The sequence below is a fragment of the Cherax quadricarinatus genome, chromosome 41 (genome assembly GCF_038502225.1).
Source record: "Cherax quadricarinatus isolate ZL_2023a chromosome 41, ASM3850222v1, whole genome shotgun sequence".
Lineage (NCBI taxonomy): Eukaryota > Metazoa > Arthropoda > Malacostraca > Decapoda > Parastacidae > Cherax > Cherax quadricarinatus.
The window spans coordinates 685,180-712,953 of NC_091332.1; the positions used below are offsets into that span (position 1 = coordinate 685,180).

At 38.6% G+C, this 27,774-nt stretch overlaps 2 protein-coding genes across 3 annotated transcripts; one reads left to right on the forward strand and one right to left on the reverse strand.

Annotated features, from left to right (window-relative positions):
- Window positions 1-63: 63 nt before the first annotated feature.
- On the forward strand, window positions 64-27,623 carry Chmp1 (charged multivesicular body protein 1). Its single transcript, XM_053786728.2, has 5 exons — window positions 64-214; window positions 7,008-7,081; window positions 10,533-10,675; window positions 19,493-19,649; window positions 20,146-27,623. The coding sequence occupies exons 1-5, from the start codon at window positions 175-177 to the stop codon at window positions 20,356-20,358; spliced, it is 627 nt and encodes a 208-aa protein (XP_053642703.1). The 5' UTR covers window positions 64-174; the 3' UTR covers window positions 20,359-27,623.
- On the reverse strand, window positions 8,151-12,805 carry LOC128695845 (zinc finger BED domain-containing protein 5-like). Of its 2 annotated transcripts, XM_053786732.2 has the most exons (3): window positions 12,163-12,805; window positions 8,923-9,635; window positions 8,151-8,657 (listed from the first exon to the last, which is right to left on the reverse strand). In XM_053786732.2, exons 2-3 carry the CDS (start codon window positions 9,292-9,294, stop codon window positions 8,460-8,462), a joined length of 570 nt encoding a protein of 189 aa, XP_053642707.1. In that variant the 5' UTR covers window positions 9,295-9,635; window positions 12,163-12,805; the 3' UTR covers window positions 8,151-8,459. The 2 variants fall into 2 exon arrangements, with proteins under 2 accessions (XP_053642707.1, XP_069948977.1); XM_070092876.1 differs by lacking the exon at window positions 12,163-12,805 and having other exon boundaries at window positions 8,923-9,808.
- Window positions 27,624-27,774: the final 151 nt, after the last annotated feature.

The window sequence follows — 27,774 nt, forward strand, 5'->3', positions numbered from 1 at the left end:
TGCTAGTGTTGCAGCCAGCACAGCCACAGCTGCTAGTGTTGCAGCCAGCACAGCCACAGCTGCTAGCTAGTGTTACAGCCAGCACAGCCACAGCTGCTAGCTAGTGTTGCGGTAGTGTGGGTGAGGGGAGGTACATCTCGCTGCTCGCTACACTTCACATCAATCTCAAGCAACATGTCCTGGTTTGGTGGGAATTCAGACAAGAAAATGCAGGGTAAGGTGGCCATTATGATGATGCTGTGTGTTGAGAGACGTACTAACATATTTATTAATGACAATGGAGTGTATGATGGTGACTGGTATGCCAAGGTGAAGGTTGACAATGGTTTTTGAATGAGTCACATTTCTTGTGACTGATATGTCATTACGTTAGTTTGTGCCGAAAATGATTTTAATTGTTTAATCTTGTATACATTGATCATACAGAAACAATATAGGTATATAATAGCAAAGACTTGTCATATAAGTAAAACTAAACCCCACAAAGTTATTATGGAAATGTAAGTAATCTCACCGACATTTTTAAGCATTGTATAATCAAGTCTTCATTTCCCACTAAGTTTAATATTTTTACAATTGACGTCCCCTCAAGGAAGGCTCCTTGATGTTGGTGAGGGGTTCTTGATTTAGGGAATTGGATCTGTGCTCCAGTTCCCCGAATTAAGCCTGAATGCCTTCCACATCCCCCCCCCCCCCAGGCGCTGTATAATCCTCCGGGTTTAGCGCTTCCCCCTTGATTGTAATAATAATACAATTGACGTGTATGGTAACTTATGTATAAATTAACGTAGGACCCCAATGGAAATAAGTCAACTCTGTCTGACTTTTTTGGGTTATCCCAGGTTCTCTACACATATGCTGCTATGTATGATAATTCTATGTAACTGTATTTGTGTATACTTGAATAAACTTACTTGCTTACTTACTTAGGATAACCCAATACAATCATTGTTATCTTTTAATCCTCCACCCCAGGATGCAACCCACACCTGTCACCTAACACCTATATGCCTACATACTGCTAGGTTAAGAGTAGGTGCTTGGAAACATGCTCAGTGTTTCCACTCTTGTCCCTCAGTGTGTAAGCTGAGGTGGCTACCAACTTAGCCACAAGATACCAGGAAATATAACATCCAGTTTTGCTCTGGTATTACACATCCTTCATAATGAAGGCCTTAATGAGAAACATATTACCTGGACCTCAATGGAAAGGACCTCAATGGAAATAATTCACTGACTTTTTTTTAGGTTATCCTAGATAATTTGCACTTGTGTGATAATGGTACTTACATGTATGTGTACCTAAATAAATTTACTTGCATGGAAATACCTTAAGTCATATTTTTTGACACCTGGATTATCATAGGTTAAATTTTACATACAGTGGAACCCGTTATTGTACAATTCAGTTTTAGACCATTTTTTTCAGCGAAAATTTCCTCGTTTTTCGTACATCTGCTCGGAAATTGTCTGTACGAGATGCGTCCGCCTGCCCGTGGGACACCGCTGCTCATTATCCATCCTGTCATTTTTTCTAGCAGATGCAATTGATGCAATGTTATGGTCTTTGAAGGTGAGATCCTCTGACATGATCACACCCAGGTTTTTGACATTAGTTTTTTGCTCCTCAATTACTGGGAGCGCTTGAGGTTCCTAAACCTGTATTCCCTGGAACGCAGGAGGGAGAGATACATGATTATATACACCTGGAAAATCCTAGAGGGACTAGTACCGAACTTGCACACGAAAATCACTCACTACGAAAGCAAAAGACTTGGCAGATGATGCACCATCCCCCCAATGAAAAGCAGGGGTGTCACTAGCACGTTAAGAGACCATACAGTAAGTGTCAGGGGCCCGAGACTGTTCAACTGCCTCCCAGCACACATAAGGGGGATTACCAACAGACCCCTGGCAGTCTTCAAGCTGGCACTGGACAAGCACCTAGTCAGTTCCTGATCAGCCCGGCTGTGGCTCGTATGTTGGTTTGCATGCAGCCAGCAGCAACAGCCTGGTTGATCAGGCTCTGATCCACCAGGAGGCCTGGTCACAGACCGGGCCGCGGGGGCGTTGACCCCCGGAACTCTCTCCAGGTAAACTCCAGGTAAGGTAAACTCTATTGTGTGGTTGGAATTTGTTTTATACTCCGATTAAATTTTAATATCCTCATGTTTTCCATATCAGAGTAATTGGAATTTCTCATCATTGAACTTCTTATTGTTTTCTGCAGCCCATTTAAAGATTTGGTTGATATCTACCTGGAGACTTGCAGTGTGGGTCTGCCTTAAGAAGAGTATCAAAGGACTTTGGTAGTTTCTTATATTCCTGTGAAATGCTAAACCCAAGTGGGTCATCTTATTGTACTCTCCCACTCAGGCTCCCCCCATGGATTCTAATGGAAATAAGCCAGATATTGTGCCTTTTAATGGTTATCCTAGATTACTCATCCAAATAAAATCTGCTTCACCTATTTTTTTTATTTTTTATTTTTTAGTAATTTTAGCATACATACAGAGGTACAAAAAAATACAGGTAAGAGCAGCATGCCAAAGCCACTTATATGCATAGCATTACGGGCTGGCTTAAAATTAACTTAAGATTAACTAAGCAATGATGAAATCAGTGATAAAACATTATTGTAAACAGATAACTATAAAGCACAAATGAGTATTACAAAGACAGGTCATATGGTTGCATGCATTGCTGTACATTCAGTCGAATGGAGTATTCTGTTAGGTAGTGTATTTAAAAAAATAACAAAGTTAGATTGGGTCCTAGGTTTAACATTTGTGTGATATAATTGTGAGTAACATATAGGATATACAATTTATAAGGTTCAGTTATTCAGTATTTATTTGGTTTTGAGTGAGTAAGTGATCTTTGAGAAGAGACTTGAATTTATAAACAGGTAGTGTTTCTTTTATATTTACAGGTAATGAATTCCAGATTTTAGGGCCTTTTATGTGCATTGAGTTTTTGCATAGCGTGAGATGGACATGAGGAACATCAAAGAGTGATCTGTGCCTTGTGTTATGGTCATGTGTTCTGTTGAGGTTGGCAAGGAGATGTTTGAGGGGAGGGTTAATATCAGAGTTAAGTGTTCTATGTATGTAATAGGTGCATTAATAAGTATGGATGTTTTGTATGGTGAGTAGGTTGAGTGTTTTGAATATTGGTGGAGTGTGCTGCCTGTAGTGAGAATTTGTTATCATTCTAACTGCAGCCTTTTGTTGGGTAATTAGTGGTCTGAGATGGTTAATTGTTGTTGAGCCCCATGCACAAATTCCATAGGTGAGATAGGGGTAAATAAGAGAGTGATAAAGGGCCAATAAAGGGCCTAATAAAGAATCTGTATCTCTTTTACAGGCTAGTCACTTTGATGGAATAATAGGGACAAAAATAATCAGGGTTTTGTATGAGGTGGTCAAATTGTGGTTGACCTTAGGTGTATGGAGTTTACCTGAAGAGAGTTCTGGGGGTCAATGCCCCTACTGCCTGGTGTGTGACCTGGCCTCATGGTGGATCAGGACCTGATCAACCAGGCTGTTACTGCTGGCTGCATGCAATCCAACATATGAACCACAGCCTGGCTGGTCAGGTACCGACTTTAGGTGCTTGTCCAATGCCTGCTTGAAGACAGCCAGGGGTCTATTGGTAATCCCCCCTTATGTTTGCTGGGAGGCAGTTGAACAGTCTTGGTCCCCTGACACTTATTGTGTTGTCTCTTAACATGCTAGTGGCACCCCTGCTTTTCCTTGGGGGTATGTTGCATCGTCTGCCGAGTCTTTTGCTTTTGTAGGGAGTGATTTTCATGTGCAAGTTTGGTACTAGTCCCTCTAGGATTTTCCAGGTGTATATAATTATGTATCTCTCCCGCCTGTGTTCCAGGGAGTACAGGTTCAGGAACTTCAAGCGCTCCCAGTAATTGAGGTGTTTTATCTCAGTTATGTATGCTGTGAAGGTTCTCTGTACATTTTCTAGGTCAGCAATTTCACCTGCCTTGAAAGGTGCTGTTAGTGTGCAGCAATATTCCAGCCTAGATAGAACAAGCGACCTGAAGAGTGTCATTATGGGCTTGGCATCCCTAGTTTTGAAGGTTCTCATTATCCATCCTGTCATTTTTCTAGCAGATGCAGTTGGTACAATGTTATGGTCCTTGAAGGTGAGATCCTTCGACTTGATCACTCCCAGGTCTTTGACGTTAGTGTTTTGCTCTATTGTGTGGTTGGAATTTGTTTTACACTCTGATGAAGTTTTAATTTCCTCACTTTTACCATATCGGAGTTATTGAAATTTCTCATCGTTGAATTTCATATTGTTTTCTGCAGCCCATTGAAAGATTTGGTTGATGTCCGCCTGGAGCCTTGCAGTGTCTTCAGCGGAAGACACTCATGCAGATTCGGGTGTCATCTGCAAAGGAAGACACGGCACTGTGGCTTATATCCCTGTCTATGTCTGATGTGAGGATGAGGAACAAGATGGGAGAGAGTACTGTGCCTTGTGGAACAGAGCTTTTCACCGTAGCCGCCTCAGACTTTGCTCTGTTGACTACTACTCTTTGTGTTCTGTTTGTCAGGAAATTATAGAACCATCTACCAACTTCTCCTGTTATTCCTTTAGCACGCATTTTGTGCGCTATTACATCATGGTCATGCTTGTCGAAGGCTTTTGCAAAGCCTGCGTATATTACATCTGCATTCTTTTTGTCTTCTAGTGCATCCAGGACCTTGTCATAGTGATCCAGTAATTGGGATAGACAAGAGCGACCTGCTCTAAACCCATGCTGCCTTGGGTTGTGTAATTGATGGGTATCTAGATGGGTGGCGATCTTGCTTCTTAGGACCCTTTTCAAAGATTTTTATGATATGGGATGTTAGTGCTATCGGTCTGTAGTTCTTTGCTATTGTTTTACTGCCCCCTTTATGGAGTGGGGCTATATCTGTTGTTTTTAGTAACTGTGGGACGACCCCCGTGTCCATGCTCCCTCTCCATAGGATGGTAAAAGCTCGTGATAAGGGCTTCTTGCAGTTCTTGATGAACACGGAGTTCCATGAGTCTGGCCCTGGGGCAGAGTGCATGGGCATGTCATTTATCGCCTGTTGGAAGTCTTTTGGCATCAGGATAACATCAGATAAACTTGTGTTTACCAAATTCTGTGGCTCTCTCATAAAAAATTCATTTAGATCTTCAACTCTGTGTGATTAGCGGCTTGCTAAAAACTGAGTCATATTGGGACTTGAGTAGCTCACTCATTTCCTTGCTGTCATCTGTGTAGGACCCATCTTTTTTAAGTAGGGGCCCAGTACTGGATGTTGTTCTCGACTTTGATTTGGCATAAGAAGAGAAATACTTTGGGTTTCTTTCGATTTCATTTATGGCTTTTAGTTCTTCCTGCAATTTCTGACTCCTATAAGATTCTTTAAGCTTTAGTTCGATGTCTGCTATTTCTCTGACCAGTGTCTCCCAACGCATTGCAGATATATTGGCCTCTTTTAGCTGCTCTTTTATTCTTTTCCTTCGCCTGTAAAGGGAGCGCCTGTCTCTCTTTATTTTACATCTACTCCTCCTTTTTCTTAAAGGAATATGCCTTGCGCACATATCGAGTGCCACAGAGTTAATCTGTTCTAGGCATAAGTTGGGGTCTGTGTTGCTTAGGCTATCTTCCCAGCTTATATCATTTAGGACTTGGTCTACTTGGTCCCACTTTATGTTCTTGTTATTGAAGTTGAATTTGGTGAAGGCTTCCTCATGACTGATCACATTTTGTTGGTCTGTGGCTCCGCGCATACATGTCTGAACCTCGATTACCTGGAGTTTACCTGGAGAGAGTTCCGGGGGTCAACGCCCCCGCGGCCCGGTCTGAGACCAGGCCTCCTGGTGGATCAGAGCCTGATCAACCAGGCTGTTGCTGCTGGCTGCACGCAAACCAACATACGAGCCACAGCCCGGCTGATCCGGAACTGACTTTAGGTGCTTGTCCAGTGCCAGCTTGAAGACTGCCAGGGGTCTGTTGGTAATCCCCCTTATGTGTGCTGGGAGGCAGTTGAACAGTCTCGGGCCCCTGACACTTATTGTATGGTCTCTTAACGTGCTAGTGACACCCCTGCTTTTCATTGGGGGGATGGTGCATCGATTATGTTGTGATCTGAGTATATTGTTTTTGATATGGTGACATTTCATATCAGATCATCATTGTTAGTGAAGATGAGGTCCAGTGTATTCTCCAATCTTGTAGGCTCTATTATTTGCTGGTTTAAGGTGCAGAGATTTAAAAGCTCGTGTGTGTGTGAGTTCTCATCTGAGCTGCCTCCTGGTGTTATCACTGCAACAACATTATTTGTTATAGTCCTCCATTTTTGGTGCCTTAAGTTGAAATCCCCCAGGAGCAAGATGTTGGGGGCAGGAGCTGGAAGATTTTCCAGACAGTGGTCAATTATTGATAAGAACTACTACATAATGTTTAGGAATGAAGCTAAGAACACTGTACAGCAATCCTCAGCATTTTTATGGTTTTCATGAGAATGAAAATTATTATTATAAAATGATTTATAATAATTTGCTCACTATTAAGGTCAGATTGAGTAGGTGCTAATTAGATGATAGGGACCTATCTCTTGGTTTGTAGACAGGAATCACATTGGCCAAGAACCCCAGTGGAAATAAGTAAGTCACTTAGACATTTTTTCTTTGGGTTATCCTAGGTAATCTACACACATGCTGTGTATGATAATTTATGTAACTGTATTTATGTGTACATGTACCTGAATAAACTTATTTAATCTGTAGCATGATGACTATTTGCAGAGATATATTGAAGAGAATACCTAGTAATAAGTTCCTCCTTGCATATTTTAAGACTCCTTTAAAACAGTTCATTACAGCCTGTGAACTTATTTTGGTTTATTCTGTCTACTTGTTTCAAAACCACGACTAGTGACCATCATATTATGTAATTTGTTTTCATCAGGGCCCCCTGTGCTGTAATTATTATGTTCTTGGTATTTCAGACTGTATGTTCCAGCTGAAATTTTGTGGGAAACAAATGGAGAGACTTTCTAAGAAGGCAGAGAAGGACCAAAAGGTATTTATTTTGACTGCTTTTTAATTTTGGGAATGATGATGGTTTTTCAGATATGGGTATCATTTCATTTTGTCAATGACAATGATTTTTAATACATGGCACCATTTTAAATGTACGTATTATTGCCAGGGCAGCACCAATGGGGTTTTCAGCGCTCCAAAATTCCCTGAGCCAAAATAAAATAGAAATAATAATAACTGCTTCAAAACAGGTCTCCTGGGACCCCCTCCAACTGCATAGCCACCCCTAAGCCCACAATACAGAAATTCTGGCACTGCCCCTCTGATTAATGCTGTATCTGTTAATGATCCTGGGTAGCAGTACTATATAAAGGATCGATTATTTATTATTTTTCTGCAAAGCATATACAGTACTGTACAGTACTGTATATGCTTACAAAAACTATGTACAGCATTATCATTTACTGTTCCCACCAAGTAACTACAGTACCATGTATACTTTACCTAAAAAGGGTGTACATATATATTAGTACTGTACACTCTAGCACAGTGGTTCCCAGACTTTTTCAGCTTGTTACCCAATTTAACATGCCACATAAAGCATGTTACCCCTTTCACAAAATGTTGTTATTATTGATATATATGGCTAAATTAAAACACTTGAGATATTTTCTTTTATTTATTGTATTTGAACATTGTGCATCTCTAATGACTATTACCAAAGATGTCAAGAACATCAGTGGGATGGATGGAGTTACATACTTGAAGCTAGTTTAGGAATTCTTGACTTCGTGGTTGAAAGTGCCAGCCTGGCATCGTTTGCAACATTCAAGCGAGTCCTCTTTTTTGTTTTCATACCCAGCACAGTTGAGAAGCTCTTCTCGCACAGATACGTTGTTGAGAATGATACCAACAACTTCAAGGCTCTCTTGGACAGAGTTGGCGAGTCAGGTAGTCGTGAAATCCAAAAGGAATCTGCATTTTGGTTTTGGAATTCGATTTTCAAGGCTTCATTGGCTCGCATTGTGATCCACTCCTCTTTTGCAGGGAAATCATCATCATGAATGGCATCATCAGGTACAGAGAAGGGATGAATGATCCACTGAAGAGTGGCTGTTTCTTGGTCACTCTCTGGAAAGTAGTGATGCATGCTTGTTTCAAGCCCCTTCAAATGGTCGCTCATTTCTTTGTTGATGGTCTGTAGAAGTGATCCAGTATCATGACTATTTTCCTCAACAAACTGGTCTAGGGTGGGAAACTGGGCGATCACTCCTTTCTCCAAGCGCCGAATCCAGAGTCTCAGTTTCCCCAGAAATGCAGTCACAGTGTGATGGGCATCAATGACAGTCGTGTTTCGGCCGTAATCTTTTGACTACCGCCCACAGGATGGGTATGGGGTGCATAATAAACATATTAAACTAACTGGACTTGATGAAGTTGACGATTTTCAACACATCTTCAAACACTAACTTCAGATTACCAGGCAGGCTTTTCAATCCAAGAGAGTACCGATGAATGATGCAGTGATCTACAGAAATTTCTGGATTGATAGCTTGTATGAGGCCCCGTAATCCACGATGAGCACCCATCATCGACGGTGCTCCATCGACGGAGACCTGGAATAAAAAGAAAAATTATTATAGACTGCGTCAGTTAGTCATTGTTACTTATCTTTTGCATTATAATTATATGGTTTTAATTAATTATTTCGGTACTTGAGTATTTCAGTACGACAGGCACGATATTTTTTGTGTGAATCATGTACAAAATATTAGCTACACTACAGTTACTTGTACAATAAATAAAACTGTATATGACTATATGCCGTGTAATTCATTGTATTTATACTAATTTAGACTTTATATAAACATCGTTTCCTACCTGTTGAACGCTGTTCCAATCCAATCCATTCTTGGTAAAGAAACTGTTGATGATATTGAAGACATCTTCTCCCTTTGTGGTTGTCAGCAGATCCTCGCATAATAGGAACTCTTCTTTGATCTTGTCCTGGTGGACGTAACGGACGAACCCAAGGAGAACAGCACAACTGGCTACGTCACACGATTCATCAAATTGCAAGGAGAATTTGCCATATGAGCTTTCCTTGATCTCTGTTGTAACTTGGGACAGGATATCTGATACCATGTCATCGACTCGTCGGCGGATGGTGTTGTTTGATAGAGATATGACACTCAGTTTCTTCGCTTGATCCTCCCCACATACCTTGCTTACCATCTTGTATGCACAAGGCATAATCAGATTCTCTGCAGTGGTGTGGCATTTCTGTTGTTCGGCAATTTTATATGCAACACAGTAGGATGCTTCGACCGCAGCTTGAAGCTTTTGGGCTTGAATTCCAGATGAGCCGAACTGGATATTCTTCAGTGCTACAGCCTGGCGCTGAAAATAAGCCTGATCCTTATTTTGAAGATTTGGATGGCACTTCTGGAGGTGAGCTGAGAGTTTTGATGGCTTGAGGCTTTCATTTGTCAACACATTGTGGCCGATCCTCTCCACCAGAAGTTAAATTCACAAAGCCATGGCGAAGAAAGGCGTCAGTGTAGGTGCGCTTTTTGGACATTTTCTTGTTCAATCTGCAGAAAAAGAAGAATATCCATGCATACACTGCAAAACGCAAGGTACATAATTTCTCGCATGGCAGCTAACACAAGTTCACTGATGCAAGCACACACGCATACATTCAAAATTGTCAGGCTGCAAGTATCATGCTTGTCAGCACAAGAGCACCGTGTAGCGCGAGACTACAGTGAACGTATACAGCCTCGCATACTCTACTAATCCTAGCAAAACCATTGAAAACGTAAGAACCACACATACATTATATATAAAATTAATAATAGCTACAAATTCACAGTAACAGTGGGTAAATACTAACTATATACTGCACAGGGCAGTACACATACATACCAGCTTATGTCTACCTCGGCTGATGCTCACAGATAAACTGACAGTGTGAAATAGAGGCAGCCTCAGGAAGTGAGTGACGCGTACTGGACAGGTCGATCTGGGCTACTGAGTGACTTTTGTCCTGAAGCATACTTGTCAAAATACTTTTGGGTTTCCACACACTTAGCTATATATTTCTTCTTTTCTAATACTGTATATTAGTTTTTGATGTTTATTGTTATTTGGTTTAACTTTATTACTTACTTATAATAGGTTTACTTTACAACTTTATATACTAAGACAAAGTTAACAATAATCCTCATACCGGGTACCGCATTGTTTTCTTGATTTTCAGAATTCATAACTTTTTTTCTGTCACCCCTCCATTACCCCCCAAAAATGATTAAATTACCCCCAGGGGGTAATTTACCCCCAGTTTGGGAACCACTGCTCTAGCACCTTAAAAGTGAGTTTTATTATATACAGTAAGCCTTTTATTTAATGGACTAATTTGGGGAAGCAGGTGGCCAGTAATGGTAATTGTAGTGGATATAATTATGTTGAATGTGTTTCACTTTTTCCAGATTCAGGAAGGAAAGATTAGGAAAGCTCTTCAACAGGGCAATGTTGAAGGTGCCAGAATTTACGCTGAAAATTCAATACGAAAGAAGAATGAATCGCTCTCTTACTTGCGGATGGCATCAAAAATTGATGCTGTTGAGTCCAGGTGAGAAATGTGACATAATAATAAAGGGGCTCTGGTGGCCTGGTGGTTAACGCTCTCGCTTCACACGGCGAGGGCCTGGGTTCGATTCCCAGCCAGAGTAGAAACATTGGACGTGTTTCTTTCAACCTGTTGTCTATGTTCCCCATCAGTAAAATGGGTACCTGGGTGTTAGTCGACTGGTGTGGGTCGCATCCTGGGACACTGACCTAAGGAGGCCTGGTCACAGACCGGCCCGTGGGGGCGTTGACCCCCGGAACTCTCTCCAGGTAAACTCCAGGTAATATAATTTGGAATGTTTGGCTTGTGTAGTCTAGATTTTATTTTTAACACCTGCTTGTAATAAAGCCTTTATATATCTACAGCTTTAATTACTTTGGATGAGGTGTATTTGTAATTTATGGTTGCTCCACTGTCACCTAATCCTGACAATTTCTCAACCCTATTATCTTTTATTCCTTGCCTCCTTTTACTTAATTCACTTACAAAGACTCACATTTTTATTATCCTCTCTTACCTTTCTGTTTGGGGCTCAACATTTTCCTTACAATCTTCAGAATTTTCAAAATTATACGTTGGTGATATTGATTTAAAGTTCAGGAGTCACTTTCTCTATGTGGATGTGTTGATGTCCTGTTCCTTAGAATACGTATATCCTTTCCTTCAGATAGCCTCCTTATCTTAGGTTAACTGTGTTATGTGTACTAGTTTCTGGATTATTTCAGACCTGTGTTTTGCTCCATTTATGGTAGGTCTTACCACTTATGTGCAATTCTGTTTTTTTTTTTTGAGTTGTAGGGACTTCAGCATCCAGCAAACAGATATGAGCATGTAAGATCAGTAGAAGTAGAGACGGTTGATTTTTGGGATTTGAAAGGATACGGGAGAATGAGCCAGGTAACATTTATAAAGGTATTCAGAGAAATTGCTTAACCAGATTTGAGTTCTGTATAATGGGTAAGAATGTTGAGATTCAGTAGACCATTTGAATTGTGATGTCCATGCATTTTTGGAAAGGTAGCTGGGAGTAAGTGATGTACTAAAAAAAATATCAAATTTTCACTTGGTATTAAAGTAGAACATTGAAATTCAGTTGATCAGGGTCCTTCTAAAGTTTGGGTTTGCTCACCAGACCTGAACCTGAAAATCTAAGGAAAGTTTTCAGGGAAAATTTCCAAGCAAAACATTATAGTGCAAATTGTGAAAAATTATATTATGCCTTACGTACGTACAGTAGACTATTGTATATTACACTGTAGTTATGTTCCTGAAAATGCTGTGTTAGGTAAAACCATGTTAGATTAACTGAAGAACTTATGGAAAAAAAATAGGGTTACATTCCAGGGAGCCCCCAAAAAGCCAAACTTTTTTTTAGATCAACAGATTTTACAAAAATAAAAGTGAATATGTAATTGTAGTTCATTGTCGTGATATATTACGTTTTTACTGCTTAAGACCACAAACGCAACAGAAATAATAGTATTTCTTACCTTTAAATTGTGGGTGCTGGTGTTTGTGAGTGATTGTGAAAAGAGTGGAGATGCATGGTTTGGCCCTACTGGGCTGAGGTGTATGGTTGTTGGTTGTCAGCAGAAGTCGATGGTAGAGGTTCTGGTACAAAAGTTGATGGTTGCATTGGAGTGTGCATAAATTCTGTAATGGATCTCTGGGCTCTTTTACCCTACAGTACATTATACAGCTGATGGTAAAGCATCATCAGCTGGTCTAGATCTTGTTTCAAAGCACTGCTTCTAGATTTGCCAGGGTCCTCTTCAGCAAAAAAGTCTGCAACTTTGCCAATAATATGGAACTGCTGCTATGTCAACTGTTTTTCTTCAGGTTCTTCATCTTCTGTTATGGGGATCCCTTGTATGTATGCATTGAGCTCTGCCAACATTTCCTCTGAACTCGTGTCTTCATTATCATCATCATCTTCTAAGAGCTCATTCACATCTTCATTCATATCTTCAAAACCATCACCTGGTAATCTCCTTGCCAGCTGAACAATTTCCTGAACCTGACTCAAGCAAGGAAAAAACAGTGAAAGAATTAGCTACAGAAGGCCATAACTTTCCCCTGCCTGCATTTAACCCTTTGAGGGTCGACAGGCCCTCTCCGAAACTCGTTCTCAGGGTCGGCCAAATTTAAAAAAAAAAAAATTTATTTTCTCTTATGAAAAGATAGAGAATCTTTTCCCGATCATAAAGACACCAAAAGTTTGAAATTTGATAGAAAACTTACGGAATTATGCTCTCGCAAAGTTAGCGGTCTCGGCGATGTTAACGCATCGGCGATTTTGCCCACTTTGAGCCCCATTTTCGGCCAATTTCACTGTACTAGTCGACAAAAAACATGAATATTTCGCTAGAACTCCATTTTTTCTATCGACTGGGTGCAAGAAACCACCCATTTATAAATTCAACTATCCAGTACAGTGGTCAGAATTTAGCAATTTTGCCAATTTCACACAAATTTCAAAAGATGCCAATTTCCGAATAGGGTCCAGAATAAACAAGAAAGACATTCCTGGCACTAAAATGACATTTCCTCTAGTCATTAGTCACGTCTCAAGGGCCCTCTTATATTCTTTTGCTTTCCACTTTGAATTTTTATTCTCACAAAAAATATAAGATTTACTGTTATGCAGACTACTGCATTAGTGTAAAAAATGGTATAAATATTATTGGTGCACTTGTAAAAGAATATTAGACTCACCAGTTGACGTGTATTGCACGCTTGGCACGATTTGTTTACTTTTGAAGTTTGGTAAAAATCGAACATTTCTGCTACTTTGAGCTCAATTTCAAGGCACCTTTCATTGTAAAACCAGTCAAAATCATCTCAATTTCTGTAATATGTCTTCCATTCTATAAAATGAGACCAAGAAAACTAGAATACAACAATAAATACCATACGAAAATACACTGCAAAGTCGCTGATTTATTAAAAAAAATGGTCAAAGTTTTTTTTTTCTCATTATGCACTGTGTGCTGCAGGATTTTTTTTAGACTGTGCACAATGACCACATAGACCCATTCTTTCATATGAAGGCCTACCAGCTTTCTCCCACTAGATTTGAGGCCGCTAGAATTTATGAGTACTAGTACGTCAAAAACCCCTACGCGTAAAACGTACTAGTACGACCAAAACCCTCAAAGGGTTAATGTTGATCAGGGCACTTCATTCCATGCACTTTTAGCATAGCTGATGGCATCTGCAATGTTAAATTTATTCCAGAAACTTGGTGCTGCTAGGTTGGAGTTAGAGTCCATTGATACAACTAGTTTTTTTATAATTTTTTTGTGTAGTTACACTTGAATTACTTAACTCCCTGATCTAATGGTTGTATTAAAGTTGATGTATTTGGAAGTAAAAATACAACTTTTACATGTGGGGCCACATCCAGCAAAGCTTGTGGATGAATACGGGAATTATCAAGAATGAAGAGAGCTTTGAATGCTGTGTAGGTAAAACTTGACTTCAGGAATAAAGTGATACTTAAACCAGTCAATAAATATTTCCTCTGTCATCCATGCTGACTGGTTTGACCTCCAAATTACTGGTAAGGTGTTTTTATCTACTTCTTTCAAAGCACGAAGATTCTTAGAGCTGTAAATAACCATGGGCTTACACTTGAAATCACCTGACTCATTACTGCAAAGGAGCAAGGTGAAGTGATTCTTTGCTGACCTGAAGCCCAGTGCACTTTTCTCTTGCTGACTGATATAAGTTCTTGTTGGCATTTTCTTCCAAAAAACTTGTCAGCGTTAAACACTTGATGTGGCTCATAGCCACCCTCAGAAGTAATTTCCTGCAATTCAGCAGGAAATTACTTCTGTGGTGAGCATACACTTTCTCAGGCCTTCCTTCCTTCCTTATTACAAATATCCCACAGGCAATGCTCCAATTTTTTTTTCCTCCTGCAAACTGTACTTGCTGCTGTATATTCAACTGAAGCACTTTCACCAGAAAACTTAATACGTATTACGTAACTTATTATGCAACTTAAAGTTGTGGAACTAGCCTGTGGTGAGCATACACTCTTTTTCAGGCCTTCCTTCCTTCCTTCCTTATTACAAATATCCCACAGGCAATGCTCCAAAATTTTTTTTCCTCCTGCAAACTGAACTGTGTTAAGTTAATTTTATGAAGCGTTGTATAAAATTGTGGCGCAATTTTTCAATAGTGCAAAAGCCTTCGACAAGTGTGACCATGGCGTAATAGTGCACAAAATGCGTGCTAAAGAAATAACAGGAAAAGTTGGTAGATGGATCTATAATTTCCTCACAAACAGAACACAAAGAGTAGTAGTCAACAGAGTAAAGTCTGAGGCGGCTACGGTGAAAAGCTCTGTTCCACAAGGCACAGTACTCGCTCCCATCTTGTTTCTCATCCTCATATCTGACATGGACAAGGATGTCAGCCACAGCACCGTGTCTTCCTTTGCAGATGACACCTGAATCTGCATGACAGTGTCTTCCATTGCAGACACTGCAAGGTTCCAGGCGGACATCAACCAAATCTTTCAGTGGGCTGCAGAAAACAATATGAAGTTCAATGATGAGAAATTTCAATTACTCTGATATGGTAAACACGAGGAAATCAAAACTTCATCAGAGTACAAAACAAATTCCGGCCACAAAATAGAGCGAAAAAACAACGTCAAGGACCTGGGAGTGATCATGTCGGAGGATCTCACCTTCAAGGACCATAACATTATATCAATTGCAGCTGCTAGAAAAATGACAGGATGGATAATGAGAACCTTCAAAACTAGGGATACCAAGCCCATGATGGCACTCTTCAGGTCGTTTGTTCTATCTAGGCTGGAATATTGCTGCACACCAACAGCACCTTTCAAGGCAGGTGAAATTGCTGACCTAGAAAATGTACAGAGAACCTTCATGGCACCCATAACGGAGATGAAACACCTCAATTACTGGGAGCGCTTGAAGTTCCTGAGCCTGTATTCCCTGGAACGCAGGCAAGAGAGATACAGTGGACCCCCGAGTTTCGTGATTAATCAGTTCCAGAGAGCCCGCTGAAGGTCGAAATTCACGAAACTCGAAACCATTTTCCCCATAAGAAATAATGGAAATAAAATTAATCCATTCCAGACACCCAAAAATATTAAAATAAAATATTTTTTCAAATTAAATAAAGATTTACATAATGAAAGCAATCAGAAATCAAGTACATGCATTTAAAATAAATAATAATAACATTACACTTACCTTTACTGAAGACTTCTGGGTGGATGGAAGATGGGAGGAGGTGATAGGAGGAAGGTGTACACTATTGTTTGGAAGGAGAATCTCCTTCCATTAGGACTTCAGGTAGCAAGTCCTTATCTGGGGTTACTTCCCTTCTTCTTTTAATGCCACTGGGAACAACTTGAGAGTCACTGGACCCCTGGCGCACAAAATATCTATCCAGAGAGGTCTTTTTCTGGCGTTTCTTTAAGATTTCCCTGAAGTGGGACACAACACTGTCATTGTACATGTTGCAGATATGGCTTGTTTCAGCTTGGTCAGGGTGATACTTTTCAACAAAACTTTGCAACTCATTCCACATTCACATGTCCTTAATCACTGAAGAAGGCACCTCATCCACTCCCTCTTCCTCCTCCTCTGAAGCAAGTTCCTCAGCTGTGGTCTGATGCTGTTCCAGTTGAAGCTCTTGCAGTTCGTCAGTGGTTAGCTCTTCCCTGTGGTCCTCCTCCAACTCTTCCACATCCCTGTCACTCTCTTTATTTACCAAAGGACTTGCACTAGCTTTCCTTGGGTCCATAATGACTTATTTAGCAGTTGCAAGCACAAAAAACAATGGATTATTATGAAATGTATTGTATGAACCCGCGGGGTGATGGTCACATGTTGGTAAACAATGGCACACTGAGCGTGAATGGCATGGGAGACTGGCTTTGTGTGCGTGGTGACGGGCGGACGGGTACTGGACAGTCGCCGAAACACGAGTTTTTTCACGAAACTCGAGGCCAAATTTTTCCCAACAAAACTCGCCGAAGGTCGAATTTCGCGAAAGTCGAGGCTGCCGAAACTCGGGGGTCCACTGTACATGATTATATACACCTGGAAAATCCTAGAGGGACTAGTACCAAACTTGCACACAAAAATCACTCACAACGAAAGCAAAAGACTTGGCAGACAATGCAGCATCCCCCCAATGAAAAGCAGGGGTGTCACTAGCACGTTAAGAGACAATACAGTAAGTGTCAGGGGCCCGAGACTGTTCAACTGCCTCCCAGCATACATAAGGGGGATTACCAATAGACCCCTGGCAGTCTTCAAGCTGGCACTGGACAAGCACATAAAGTCGGTACCTGACCAGCCGGGGTGTGGCTCATACGTTGGATTGCGGGCAGCCAGCAGTAACAGCCTGGTTGATCAGGCTCTGATCCACCATGAGGCCTGGTCACAGACCGGGCCACGGGGGCATTGACTCCCGGAACTCTCTCCAGGTAAACTCCAGGTAACCAAACATGCCAAATAAAACTGTGTAATATAACAGTCTACTGTATACAGCATGTAATTCTTGTGTTAAGTAAGGTTATGAAATGAAATATTGTAATTAAACTGAAATTCCTTAAAAAAGATGATAGAATTTTGCCATTGCCACATGGCATCAAGTGTACCTGTAATAACACTTATTTTATCACCTGTTCACTAGTAATACATGTATGTTTTACCCAACACCATCCTGTAAATCATGTGTTAGGTAACTTATGAAGCAAATTATAATCAAAACCAAGTACTAAACTCACTGAGTCATACAACTTTATGAAGCAAAATATGGCTTTTGTATGGAATTTTTTTTATAAATCTTTATAGATTTTTTCCATATAAATGCCATAAATTTACTACTGGTTGTAGGTTGGTAGACAACAGTCACCCAGGGAGGTACTACTGTCCTGCCATATGAGTGTAAGATGTAAACCTGTATTTATTTTACATGATGGTAAGAGTGCTGGTATCTTTTTTTCTGTCTCATGAACACAAGATAACAGGTATATCTTGCTACTTTTACTTGCAATTAGGTCACACTACACATGCATGTACACATGTATACACTCACCTGAAGTTTCTTTTATTTTTTTCTTAATGGTTCTTGTTCTTATTTCCTTTCATCTCCATAGGGAAGTGGAATGAAAATCTTTCCTCCATAAGCTATGCGTGTTGTAAAAGTCAACTAAAATGCCTGGAACAATGGGCTAGTAACCCCTTACTAAGAATAATAATAAGAAAACCTTTAAGTTGGGTGTCTGAATGTGCATGGATGAAATGCAGATAAGAAAGAGATGATTGTGGATGTTATGGATGAAAAGAAGCTGAATGCCCTGGCTCTTAGTAGAACAAAGCTGAAGGGGGTAGGAGAGTTTCACTGGGGAGATATAAATGGAATTAGGTCAGGGGTTTCCAGTAGAGTTACCACTAAGGAAAGGGTAGCAATAATGTTGAAGGATCATTTATGGCAGAAAAATAAGGAATATAAATGTATAAATCCAAGGATTATGTAGAGTAAAATTAGAGTGGGATGTGAAAGGTGGGTTATAGTAAGTGTTTATGCACCTGGAGAAGAGAGAAGTGTAGAGGAGAGAGAGAGCTTCTGGGAGGCATTGAGTGCTTGAAGAGTTTTGAACCAAGTGTGAGAATACTTGTGGTGGAGGACCTAAATGCCAGTGGGTAAAACTGTTGTAGAGGGAGTATTAGGTAAGTTTGGGAGGCTATGGGGGCTTTTAATTGAATAAATAAGTATAAAAGATATGATATAGCGTGTAATGAAAGGAGTTTGTTGGATTATGTATTGGTGGATAAAAGGTTGATGGGTAGACTTCAGGATGTGCATGTTTATAGAGGGGCAACAGATATATTGAATCATTATTTAGTTGTAGCTACAGCTAGAGTAAGAGGTAGATGGAGCAAAAGGAAAATGGCAGCAGCAAGTAAGAGAGGGGCAAAAGTTTATAAACTATGGGAGGAGGAAGTTAGGGTGAGATATATGCAACTATTGGAAGAGAGGTGGGCTAGTGAGAGTATAGGTAGTGGGGGGGTTGAAGAACGGTGGGATAGTTTTAAAAATGCAGTGTTAGTATGCAGGGCAGAAGTTTGGGGATATAGGAGGCTGGGTGCAGGAGGAAAGATAAGTGATTGGTGGAATGATGAGGTAAAGGGTGTGATAAGGGAGAAAAAGTTTGCTTATGAGAAGTTTCTACAAAGCAAAAATGATAAAGATGGGTGGAGTATATGGAGAGTATAAAGAGAGTGGTGAGAGACTGCAAAAGGAGAGCAAATGATAAAGTGGGAGAGGTGCTGTCGTCAAATTTTGCTGAGAATAAGAAATTTATGGAGTGAGATAAATAAGTTAAGAAAGCCTAGGGAACAAATGGATTTGACAGTTAAAAACAGAATAGGGGAATTAGTAGATGGGGAGTTGGAGGTATTGGGAAGATGGCAGAAATATTTTGAGGAACTGTTAAATGTTGATGAGAGGGAGGCACAACATCATTTAGTATTGAAGAAGAGCCAGATGTGAGTGTGGTGGAGGTGCTTAAAGCATTAGGTAGAATGAAAGAGGGTAAAGCAGCTGGAACTGATGGGATGACAGATGGTTTATTTCCCTGGATCAAGAGCCTCTTATTGGCATCACTGCACTATAGTAAGAATGACATTCATTACATGACATGAATTCCTAATTTCCTTATCTCTACTAACAGAGATATCATTTGTGTAATTCCATTGTTTATTTATTTTTTTGTCTCTAGGACTTTGATTCTTGATTGTCTTCTTTATACCTTTTATTCAGGATCCAATCAGCAATGGCTATGAAAGGGGTCACCAAAAACATGGGGTCGGTGGTAAAAGCTTTGGATCAAGCCCTTAATGCTATGGACTTGCAGAAAGTTTCTTCCATTATGGATAAATTTGAGTCACAGTTTGAGGACTTGGATGTGAGAACATCAGTAAGTAACAAATTTCTATACTTAACCCTTAAACTGTCCAAACATAGATCTATGTTTTTTCAACATTTGAAAGTATGTAAAAAAAAAGTAGATCTTTTTTTTTTACATTTGAAAACGTAAAAAAAATTTGATCTACTTTTTTTTTTTTTTTTTTTTTGAAAATATGTAAAAAAACGTAGATCTACTTTTGGAGCACTACGTATATGAATGTAGATTTGCTTGGACAGTTTAAGGGTTAAAATATATATTATAATGGAACTAGTGAAAGTATATAGGTATAATTGTTCCCTAGCACACTTTCTTGAATTTACCATGTCCTCCTAGGAGACCTGTCTTCCTTCTCAGTATATACTATGTATTGCATATATTTTATTGGAGGATATATTGTTTTGTTTAAAAAAAATATTTTTTAATTTCCATTTTAATTTAAATATAGCTAAAGGTACCAAAATACTATTTCAAGTATTATTAATCAGACACTCTGTCTTATAATTAGGTACTAGAAGATAGCATGGGTGCAGCTACAACATTAAGCACCCCAAAAGAGGCTGTGGATGCTCTTATCCAGCAGGTGGCAGATGAGGCAGGTCTTGAAGTGATGGATCAAGTCAATGCTCAGTCTGTGCCAGCAGGAACACTTACTGCTGGTGAACGCACTGCTGACCATGAAGATCAGCTCAGCAGACGGCTTGCTGCTCTCAGGAATTAGTATTGAACCACCTTGGTAAGGGGCCATGAATACTTTATGTATGCAAACATAATATATAAACTCATACAGACTTGATTTTGTTGCAGAATATGACTTACTATATTTTATCAGTGGCTGACAGGTTAAAAGAGCATAATTCCATTCTGCACTTCCATTGCAGAATGGAATTATGCCCTCTTCAAAATACATATTAAAGTAATTCATTATATTATTAGTATTAAGCAGACAGAGAAAGGTGTTTATTCACAAGAGTGTTTTTACTTATTTTGCTTTATATACTTTATACAAATCTTTCTTTAATTTAATTGGAGACTTCTAAATAAAATGTACAGTGGAACCTCATATTTCGAACGTATTGCTTATCGAACTCTTCGAAAATAGAACCCTTTTTTCGAACCAACTTTGTCCCTATTATCGAACTCGCCCCTATTTTCGAATCGCCAGGTACCAGACCTGTCCGGCAGCCCACTCTGTCTGCATCTCCACACAGGCGCTGTGAGCCAGTCTGGTTTTGTTGATGCTTGAGTGAACACTAACCTGCGCTCTCATTCAAACATTTCACGATTATTTCATTGTGTTTAGTGCTTGTGGGACTGTGAAATAGGCTACAATGGGCCCAAAGAAACTTGCTAGTGGTACCCCTGTGGTAAAGAAAGTGAGAAACACCATAGATGTGAAGAAGGAAATAATACAGAAATGGAATGATGTCCAAGTGGAATGATGTCCAAATATTTATGGAGAAGTACCACCCTGAGCAAGGTGAAACAAGCCATCTTTGCAACAAGTTCAGTGACAGAACCATGTCCAATTTTAGGGAAATCTTTAAGAGGCACCAGAAACAGAGGACTGTGGACAGTTATTTTGTGAGACAGGGGTCCAGTGACTCAAGCTGGTCCTAGTGGCATTAAAAGACAGAAGGGAAGTAACCCCAGAGAGGGCTTTGATACCTGAAGTCCTCATGGAGGGGGATTCTCCTTCCAAACACTAGCCCCAACTCCCTCTCTCCTCCTCCCTATCTTCCAGATACCATCACCAATCTTCAATAAAGGTAAGTAAAATGTTATTTTATATGTTTATTTAAATTTATTAATACATAATTGAGCACTATATTTGTTGTATGTAGAACTATAATTAATCTCTATAAAATGTATTTTTTTGTGTGTGAATATTTTTGTGTTTCTGGAACGGATTAATTTTATTTCCATTATTTCTTATGGGTAATATTGCTTCGCTTTTCAGACTTTTCGAATTTAGAACTAACTCCTGGAACGGATTAAGTTCGATATTTGAGGTTCCACTGTAATCTGAGACAACTCTTGAAATTTTGTTGTAAAGGAAATCCACTTGGCACTTGGTGATTGTAATTATCTTTCAGGGTGAGTTTTTGTCTCGCTAAGATAGTTCATCATTCCAGTTATTTGCTGGAATGACCAGCTATCATTCCAGCAAATTAAGTGTTTAAAGTATAATGTCATCAGTTATAGTAAAAATAGGATACTGTGGATTTTTTTTTTTTATTTTTTGCTGAAACTATTTCTGTTATTTTCACAATATATTGTAACTACTTACATCTTTAATGTATTGTTCCCTTTGGTGATTTCCCCACCCTTGTACTTATTTTAATCAAATGTAGAACCTTCTCAAGACATTTCAGATGACTAAGTATTAGAAAGGCTCATGCTGGAGCACTGGAGACATTGGCATAGTTACTACAGATGTGAGTCACTTCTGGCACTCAGAAAGTTGAATGAGAATTGTTATTAACTAGTACACGAAAATGAGAAGACATGAAAAGGCATGTACAAGTGAATAAAAAGATGGTGATGGAAAGATGAAGATCAAGCTGCACTAGTGCAAGTAAGAGTTCCACCATTAATGGGAAAGATGTGCTCCTCTTTTCCTTGACAGTGCTTGTATGAGCAATGTACACCAATCTGCACATTATCCTTAATACAGTATTTAAGTAAGCATTATCTTTATACTGTATTATTTATTATTATGGATTGTTTTGACAATAGTTGTAGGGTTACGTTGAACTTTGGGTGTCTTGGGGAAATGCAGCATAATAAACAGCTTGAGGTCCTCTAAGAGGAAAGTTTCATAATAATTTTTTGTTAGGGAGTGGAATATTTTAAGAAGTACTTTGCCTAATATTGGAATCTTTTTTTTTTTTACCAACTGTATTCCACCGAAGTAGGGGAACCCATTAACCTTTAAACAGTGTCTAACGTACTAGGACGCACAATTTTTCATACCTTCAAATTTGCCACCTGCCAATATTTTTGACCACAACACTTTGGGTCTTCTACAGTCTATTCATACATATGAAAAAAGTCTAAGGCCAAGAGGATCCACACAGTGCATCATGGTTAACTACACAGGTGATGTCTGTCTTACATACTAGTATGCCTAACTACCATATGTAACTATTGAAACCAGGAGCTGTTGTTCCACCACTAACTTCTCTGCTAGCCAACAGGGTGTGGAAGTGGCATGAAGGCGACTTATTCATTCCAAATTTATTACAGTTTCATGATACTAACAGTGGAATTCAGCCACAAATCATACTAAGTATACTTCAACAAACCAGACATATCCCACCAAGGCAAGATAACCTAAAAAGAAAAACGAAAGTTTCTTTTTTTAAATTTAGTAATGTATATAGGAGTAGGAGTTACTAGCCCCTTGCTCCCGGCATTTTAGTCACCTCTTACAACATGCATGGCTGACAGAGGAAGAATTCTGTTCCATTTTCCCATGGAGACTTAATGTATATGTATTTAACCCAATATAATACCGTAAAGTCAAACAGTGCAACTTATTTCCATGTTTTCAGGAATATTACACTGAAACCGTAATATTTGTTGTATATAGCATTAGAACAAGAAAATAGTAAAAAAAAAAGAAATAAAAACAATTCCATATATATACAGCCTCTCCTCACTTAACGATGGAGTTCCATTCCCAAGACCACGTCACTAAATGAATTCGTCGCCAAGTGAGGAGCATACTATAATGGTTGTGGGTTTGTGTCAACCACCTTTGATATTTTAATGTCACCTTTGCACCATTTATAACATTTCTGGTATATTTTTAAATGTTTATACAGTGGTGTACTGTGCATTGTAATAAACAGAATAGAGGAAATCAGCTCTAATATACATTATCTAGGCATACATACTGGTCAGAGAGCCTATTGTAAGTCTGAGTCGTTATTAAACGAGAGGCTGTACTGTATAATCAAAGTGGAGCAGTGTCAGGCTAAGCATTTTCCCATGTTTGAAGTGCAAAACACCTTGAATCCTGGAGGTGGGAAGTACAATGCCTGCACTTTAAAGGAGGGGTTTGGGATATTGGCTGTTTGGAGTGACATATAAACAAGTGAATTTGCCAGGTTGCAGGATCTGGCTGGTGAAATCTTTTTAAGTTTTTCTGCAGTCACTCTTCCTTACTGTCGTATCTGAGCACCTCTGCAAAGACAGTGATTATGTGTGAATGATGGTGAAAGTGTTGAGTTTTTTTCTTCTTCTTGGGTCACCATGCCTCGGTGGGAAATGGCTGACATGTTAAAAAAAATATAATATATATACATATATATATATATATTTATATATAGGTAGTAGGTTGGTAGACAGCAACTGCCCAGGGAGGTACTACCGTCCTGCCAAGTGAGTGTAAAACGAAAGCCTGTAATTGTTTTACAAGATGGTAGGATTGCTGGTGTCTTTTGTCGGTCTCATAAACATGCAAGATTTCAGGTATGTCTTGCTACTTCTACTTACACTTAGGTCACACTACACATACATGTCTTTCTTTCAACACACCGGCCGTATCCCACCGAGGCGGGGTGGCCCAAAACGAAAAACGAAAGTTTCTCCTTTTACATTTAGTAATATATACAGGAGAAGAGGTTACTAGCCCCTTGCTCCCGGCATTTTAGTCGCCTCTTACAACACGCATGGCTTACGGAGGAAGAATTCTGTTCCACTTCCCCATGGAGATAAGAGGAAATAAACAAGAATAAGAACTAGAAAGAAAATAGAAGAAAACCCAGAGGGGTGTGTATATATGTGCTTGTACATGTATGTGTAGTGGGACCTAAGTGTAAGTAGAAGTAGCAAGACGTACCTGAAAACTTGCATGTTCATGAGACAGAAAAAAGGACACCAGCAATCCTACCATCATGTAAAACAATTACAGGCTTTCGTTTTACACTCACTTGGCAGGACGGTAGTACCTCCCTGGGCGGTTGCTGTCTACCAACCTACTACCTAGGACACATACATGTACAAGCATAAATATACACACCCCTCTGGGTTTTCTGCTATTTTCTTTCTAGTTCTTGTTCTTGTTTATTTCCTCTTATCTCCATGGGGAAGTGGAACAGAATTCTTCCTCCGTAAGCCATGCGTGTCATAAGAGGTGACTGAAATGCCAGGAGCAAGGGGCTAGTAACCCCTTCTCCTGTATATATATTACTAAATTTGAAAGGAGAAACTTTCGTTTTTCCTTTTGGGCCACCCCACCTCGGTGGGAGACGGCTGGTACGTTGAAAGAAGATGTGTGTGTATATATATATATATATATATATATATATATATATATATATATATATATATATATATATATATATATATATATATATATACACACACACACATAAAAGAAACCAGTGTACATAGTGTTAAGCATTAAAAGCAATTAAAAAACAAAAATAATCATATATTGGTGACAATAAACAGTAAAATTTGAATATCACCAGTGTATTTATGCTGCTGTTGCCAATGATTGATAATTTTTTCACCAACTTCAACATGCCATAAAATCATAAGTTTTATCCAATTCAGAAAAATACACTTCCAATAAATATATATTAGCTGATTAGGAGTTAACAATAATAATTTAATGTTTACAGGGTTGTAATACAGTTTTCCCCCTTTTTTTTTTTTTACCATTTTTTTTTAATTTTAAATACCTATACACCTTAGATTTTTGGCCAAGGTCAGTGCATAATTTGTTTTTTGCTTATATTGTTCATAGCAGACTAATTATATTTTGATAAGCAGTTTAATATACATAGTGTCAGATGAAGATAAAATTATTTGAGTAATATGGTCTTGAACTGTATTTTTTACTCAAGTATGTAGTCACAATGGAGTTTGGTAATGTAACTTGTATTTCTTAAGTGTACTCTTTAAATTGAAGTGATGCCAAATAAATAGCTTCTTCATGAGCATAAAGCTTTTGTATTTAAAAGGCTTCCTTTGATTACATAAAATGTAATTTATGCTAACTTGATTTTATAGTGTTTCATTTTATAGTACAAGTAAAATTTTGTTATTCACAGAACAAAAATTCTTCATTTATTTTTGAAGGTCTTGTGCATAGTGAGGTAGCCATTACACCAGTCATAAAGCAAATTATATTTCACATAAAGTACAGATGTACAGTATTTTACTTCTTATGTTTTGAAATATGACAAGTTTAGCCAAACCAGGAATTTTCCTTAATCTGACAGTCATGAGTGTTTTTGTAAGTTATGGATTTGTATGACCTCCTGGAATATTACTGTGTTACTAAAGGAAGTCACTACACTATGGCTAGATGACACTTCATTCCATTGTGAAGTCACAAGAGAGGTGGAAGATGATTAAACAGTAGGAATATGAAGCAAATGTGAGAGGAAGAGGGCAGAGGTCATGCACAATTATACCTGACATTTGCATCCTTATTAATGGCTTTGTTTTTTCTCACTTGTGACTTGGTGGTGGTCCAGGATAACTAAAGTACTATTCAGTTTTCATTTCTATCAGTAAACTCTGCTTCTAAGGAAGCAGAGTTTACTGATAACCTTATTAGAAATGTTTTTTTTTTTTTAATAAAATTGTTAAAAATATTTTAAATGAAGCTTGACTTTATATTTTTGTGGTTATTGGCATATTGAACTAAATTTGTGTTCATGATTAATTTAATCTACATATATTTCCTAGTGATTCTTTTAATTCATATTCTGAACAATCTGGTGAGATTGGATATGATATTATCTACCAAAACATTAGTGGACCTGTACTGGAATGCCTTTGTTACAATTCTGAACCATTGAGCAATGCAACTTTATAAACTTATCACAACTAGAATGTATAATGAATGAGATCTTAAGTCAGCATGAAATGTCCAGGCTAGATAAATGTCATTCTGTGGAACTTTCTTGTGTTCACTGTAACTATTAGTTAACTTGAAATTATTCATTGAAACCTAATACACAAGTAGCATTATCATACAATATGTTGTAAATGAAGAAGAATAAGAAATCAGATATGAAGATCAAAAGTAGTGGTCAAAGCTTGTATAAAGGCAAGGGAGCAGCTATGGCCTGTAATTACCTACCTAGTATGATCATCCTTTCATGTATATGTTATGCCATGCAGATCATCCTTTCATTATTTTCCAAGGGTCATTTCTGCATTGACAATTGTGCCTTTGAAATGTAAATTTTGCTTTTGTTATAACTTGATTTGTAAAAACTAATACTGAGAATTTCTCTCATATTTAGAGTATACTGTACTTGCAATAACCACGAAGTACCGTAGTTGGTAGACAGTATAGTAATGATCACATTATTATATTAAAGAAAAAAAGAAGTGTTAAACCCAAGTGGGTCATTCAGCACCAGAATGGGGGTCACTCAGTGCTAGGCAAAAATGGACGTCACAAAAATATTTATTTTTCAAAGTGTCCAGTGCCTGGGCACTGTTACATACCTGCTCTCAAAAAAGCCCTACTCTTGAGTGAAGATACACTCTGGTTTTGATTGAAATGGATGTTACACCAACTCTTGCATTCCTTGCTAGCTTGTCTATTTTTCTGCTATGCTGTATGACCCTTGTGGGTTTAGCACTTAGTTTTGATTGTAATAATAATATTCCTTTGTTGCTTTACTTCGTATAGTCATTAGCATCTCTCAGCCTTTTGGCATTTTGTGATGCATGGGGGCTGAATTCATTATGTAATAATAATAATACTTTTCTAATATAATAAATTTCATTTTTTTTTTAAACTTAATTTATTTATTTTACAATGTGTAATTTATACACTAATTTGTGGGTATTTTCTGGAATATGTGTAATGATTGTGGACTTTTTCTGCAGATGTTGTGCAATTATCATCTTGTTCATGTGTTTATATAAAAATTAGTATTAGTATTGTACTGTATATACATGTATAAATAATTCAAGAATAAAAATATTGATCACCTTTATAATAAAGAGTTTTATTGCCTAAATTATATAAAAAAGAAGCGCTAAATCTACAAGGGTCAGATACTGCAGCAAGTCAGGGAAGGGTGCAGGGGTATTGGGTAGCAAGACGGAGGGGGATTATTATTAGGCCATGGAGTGCAGCAGGGCAGTGAATAGT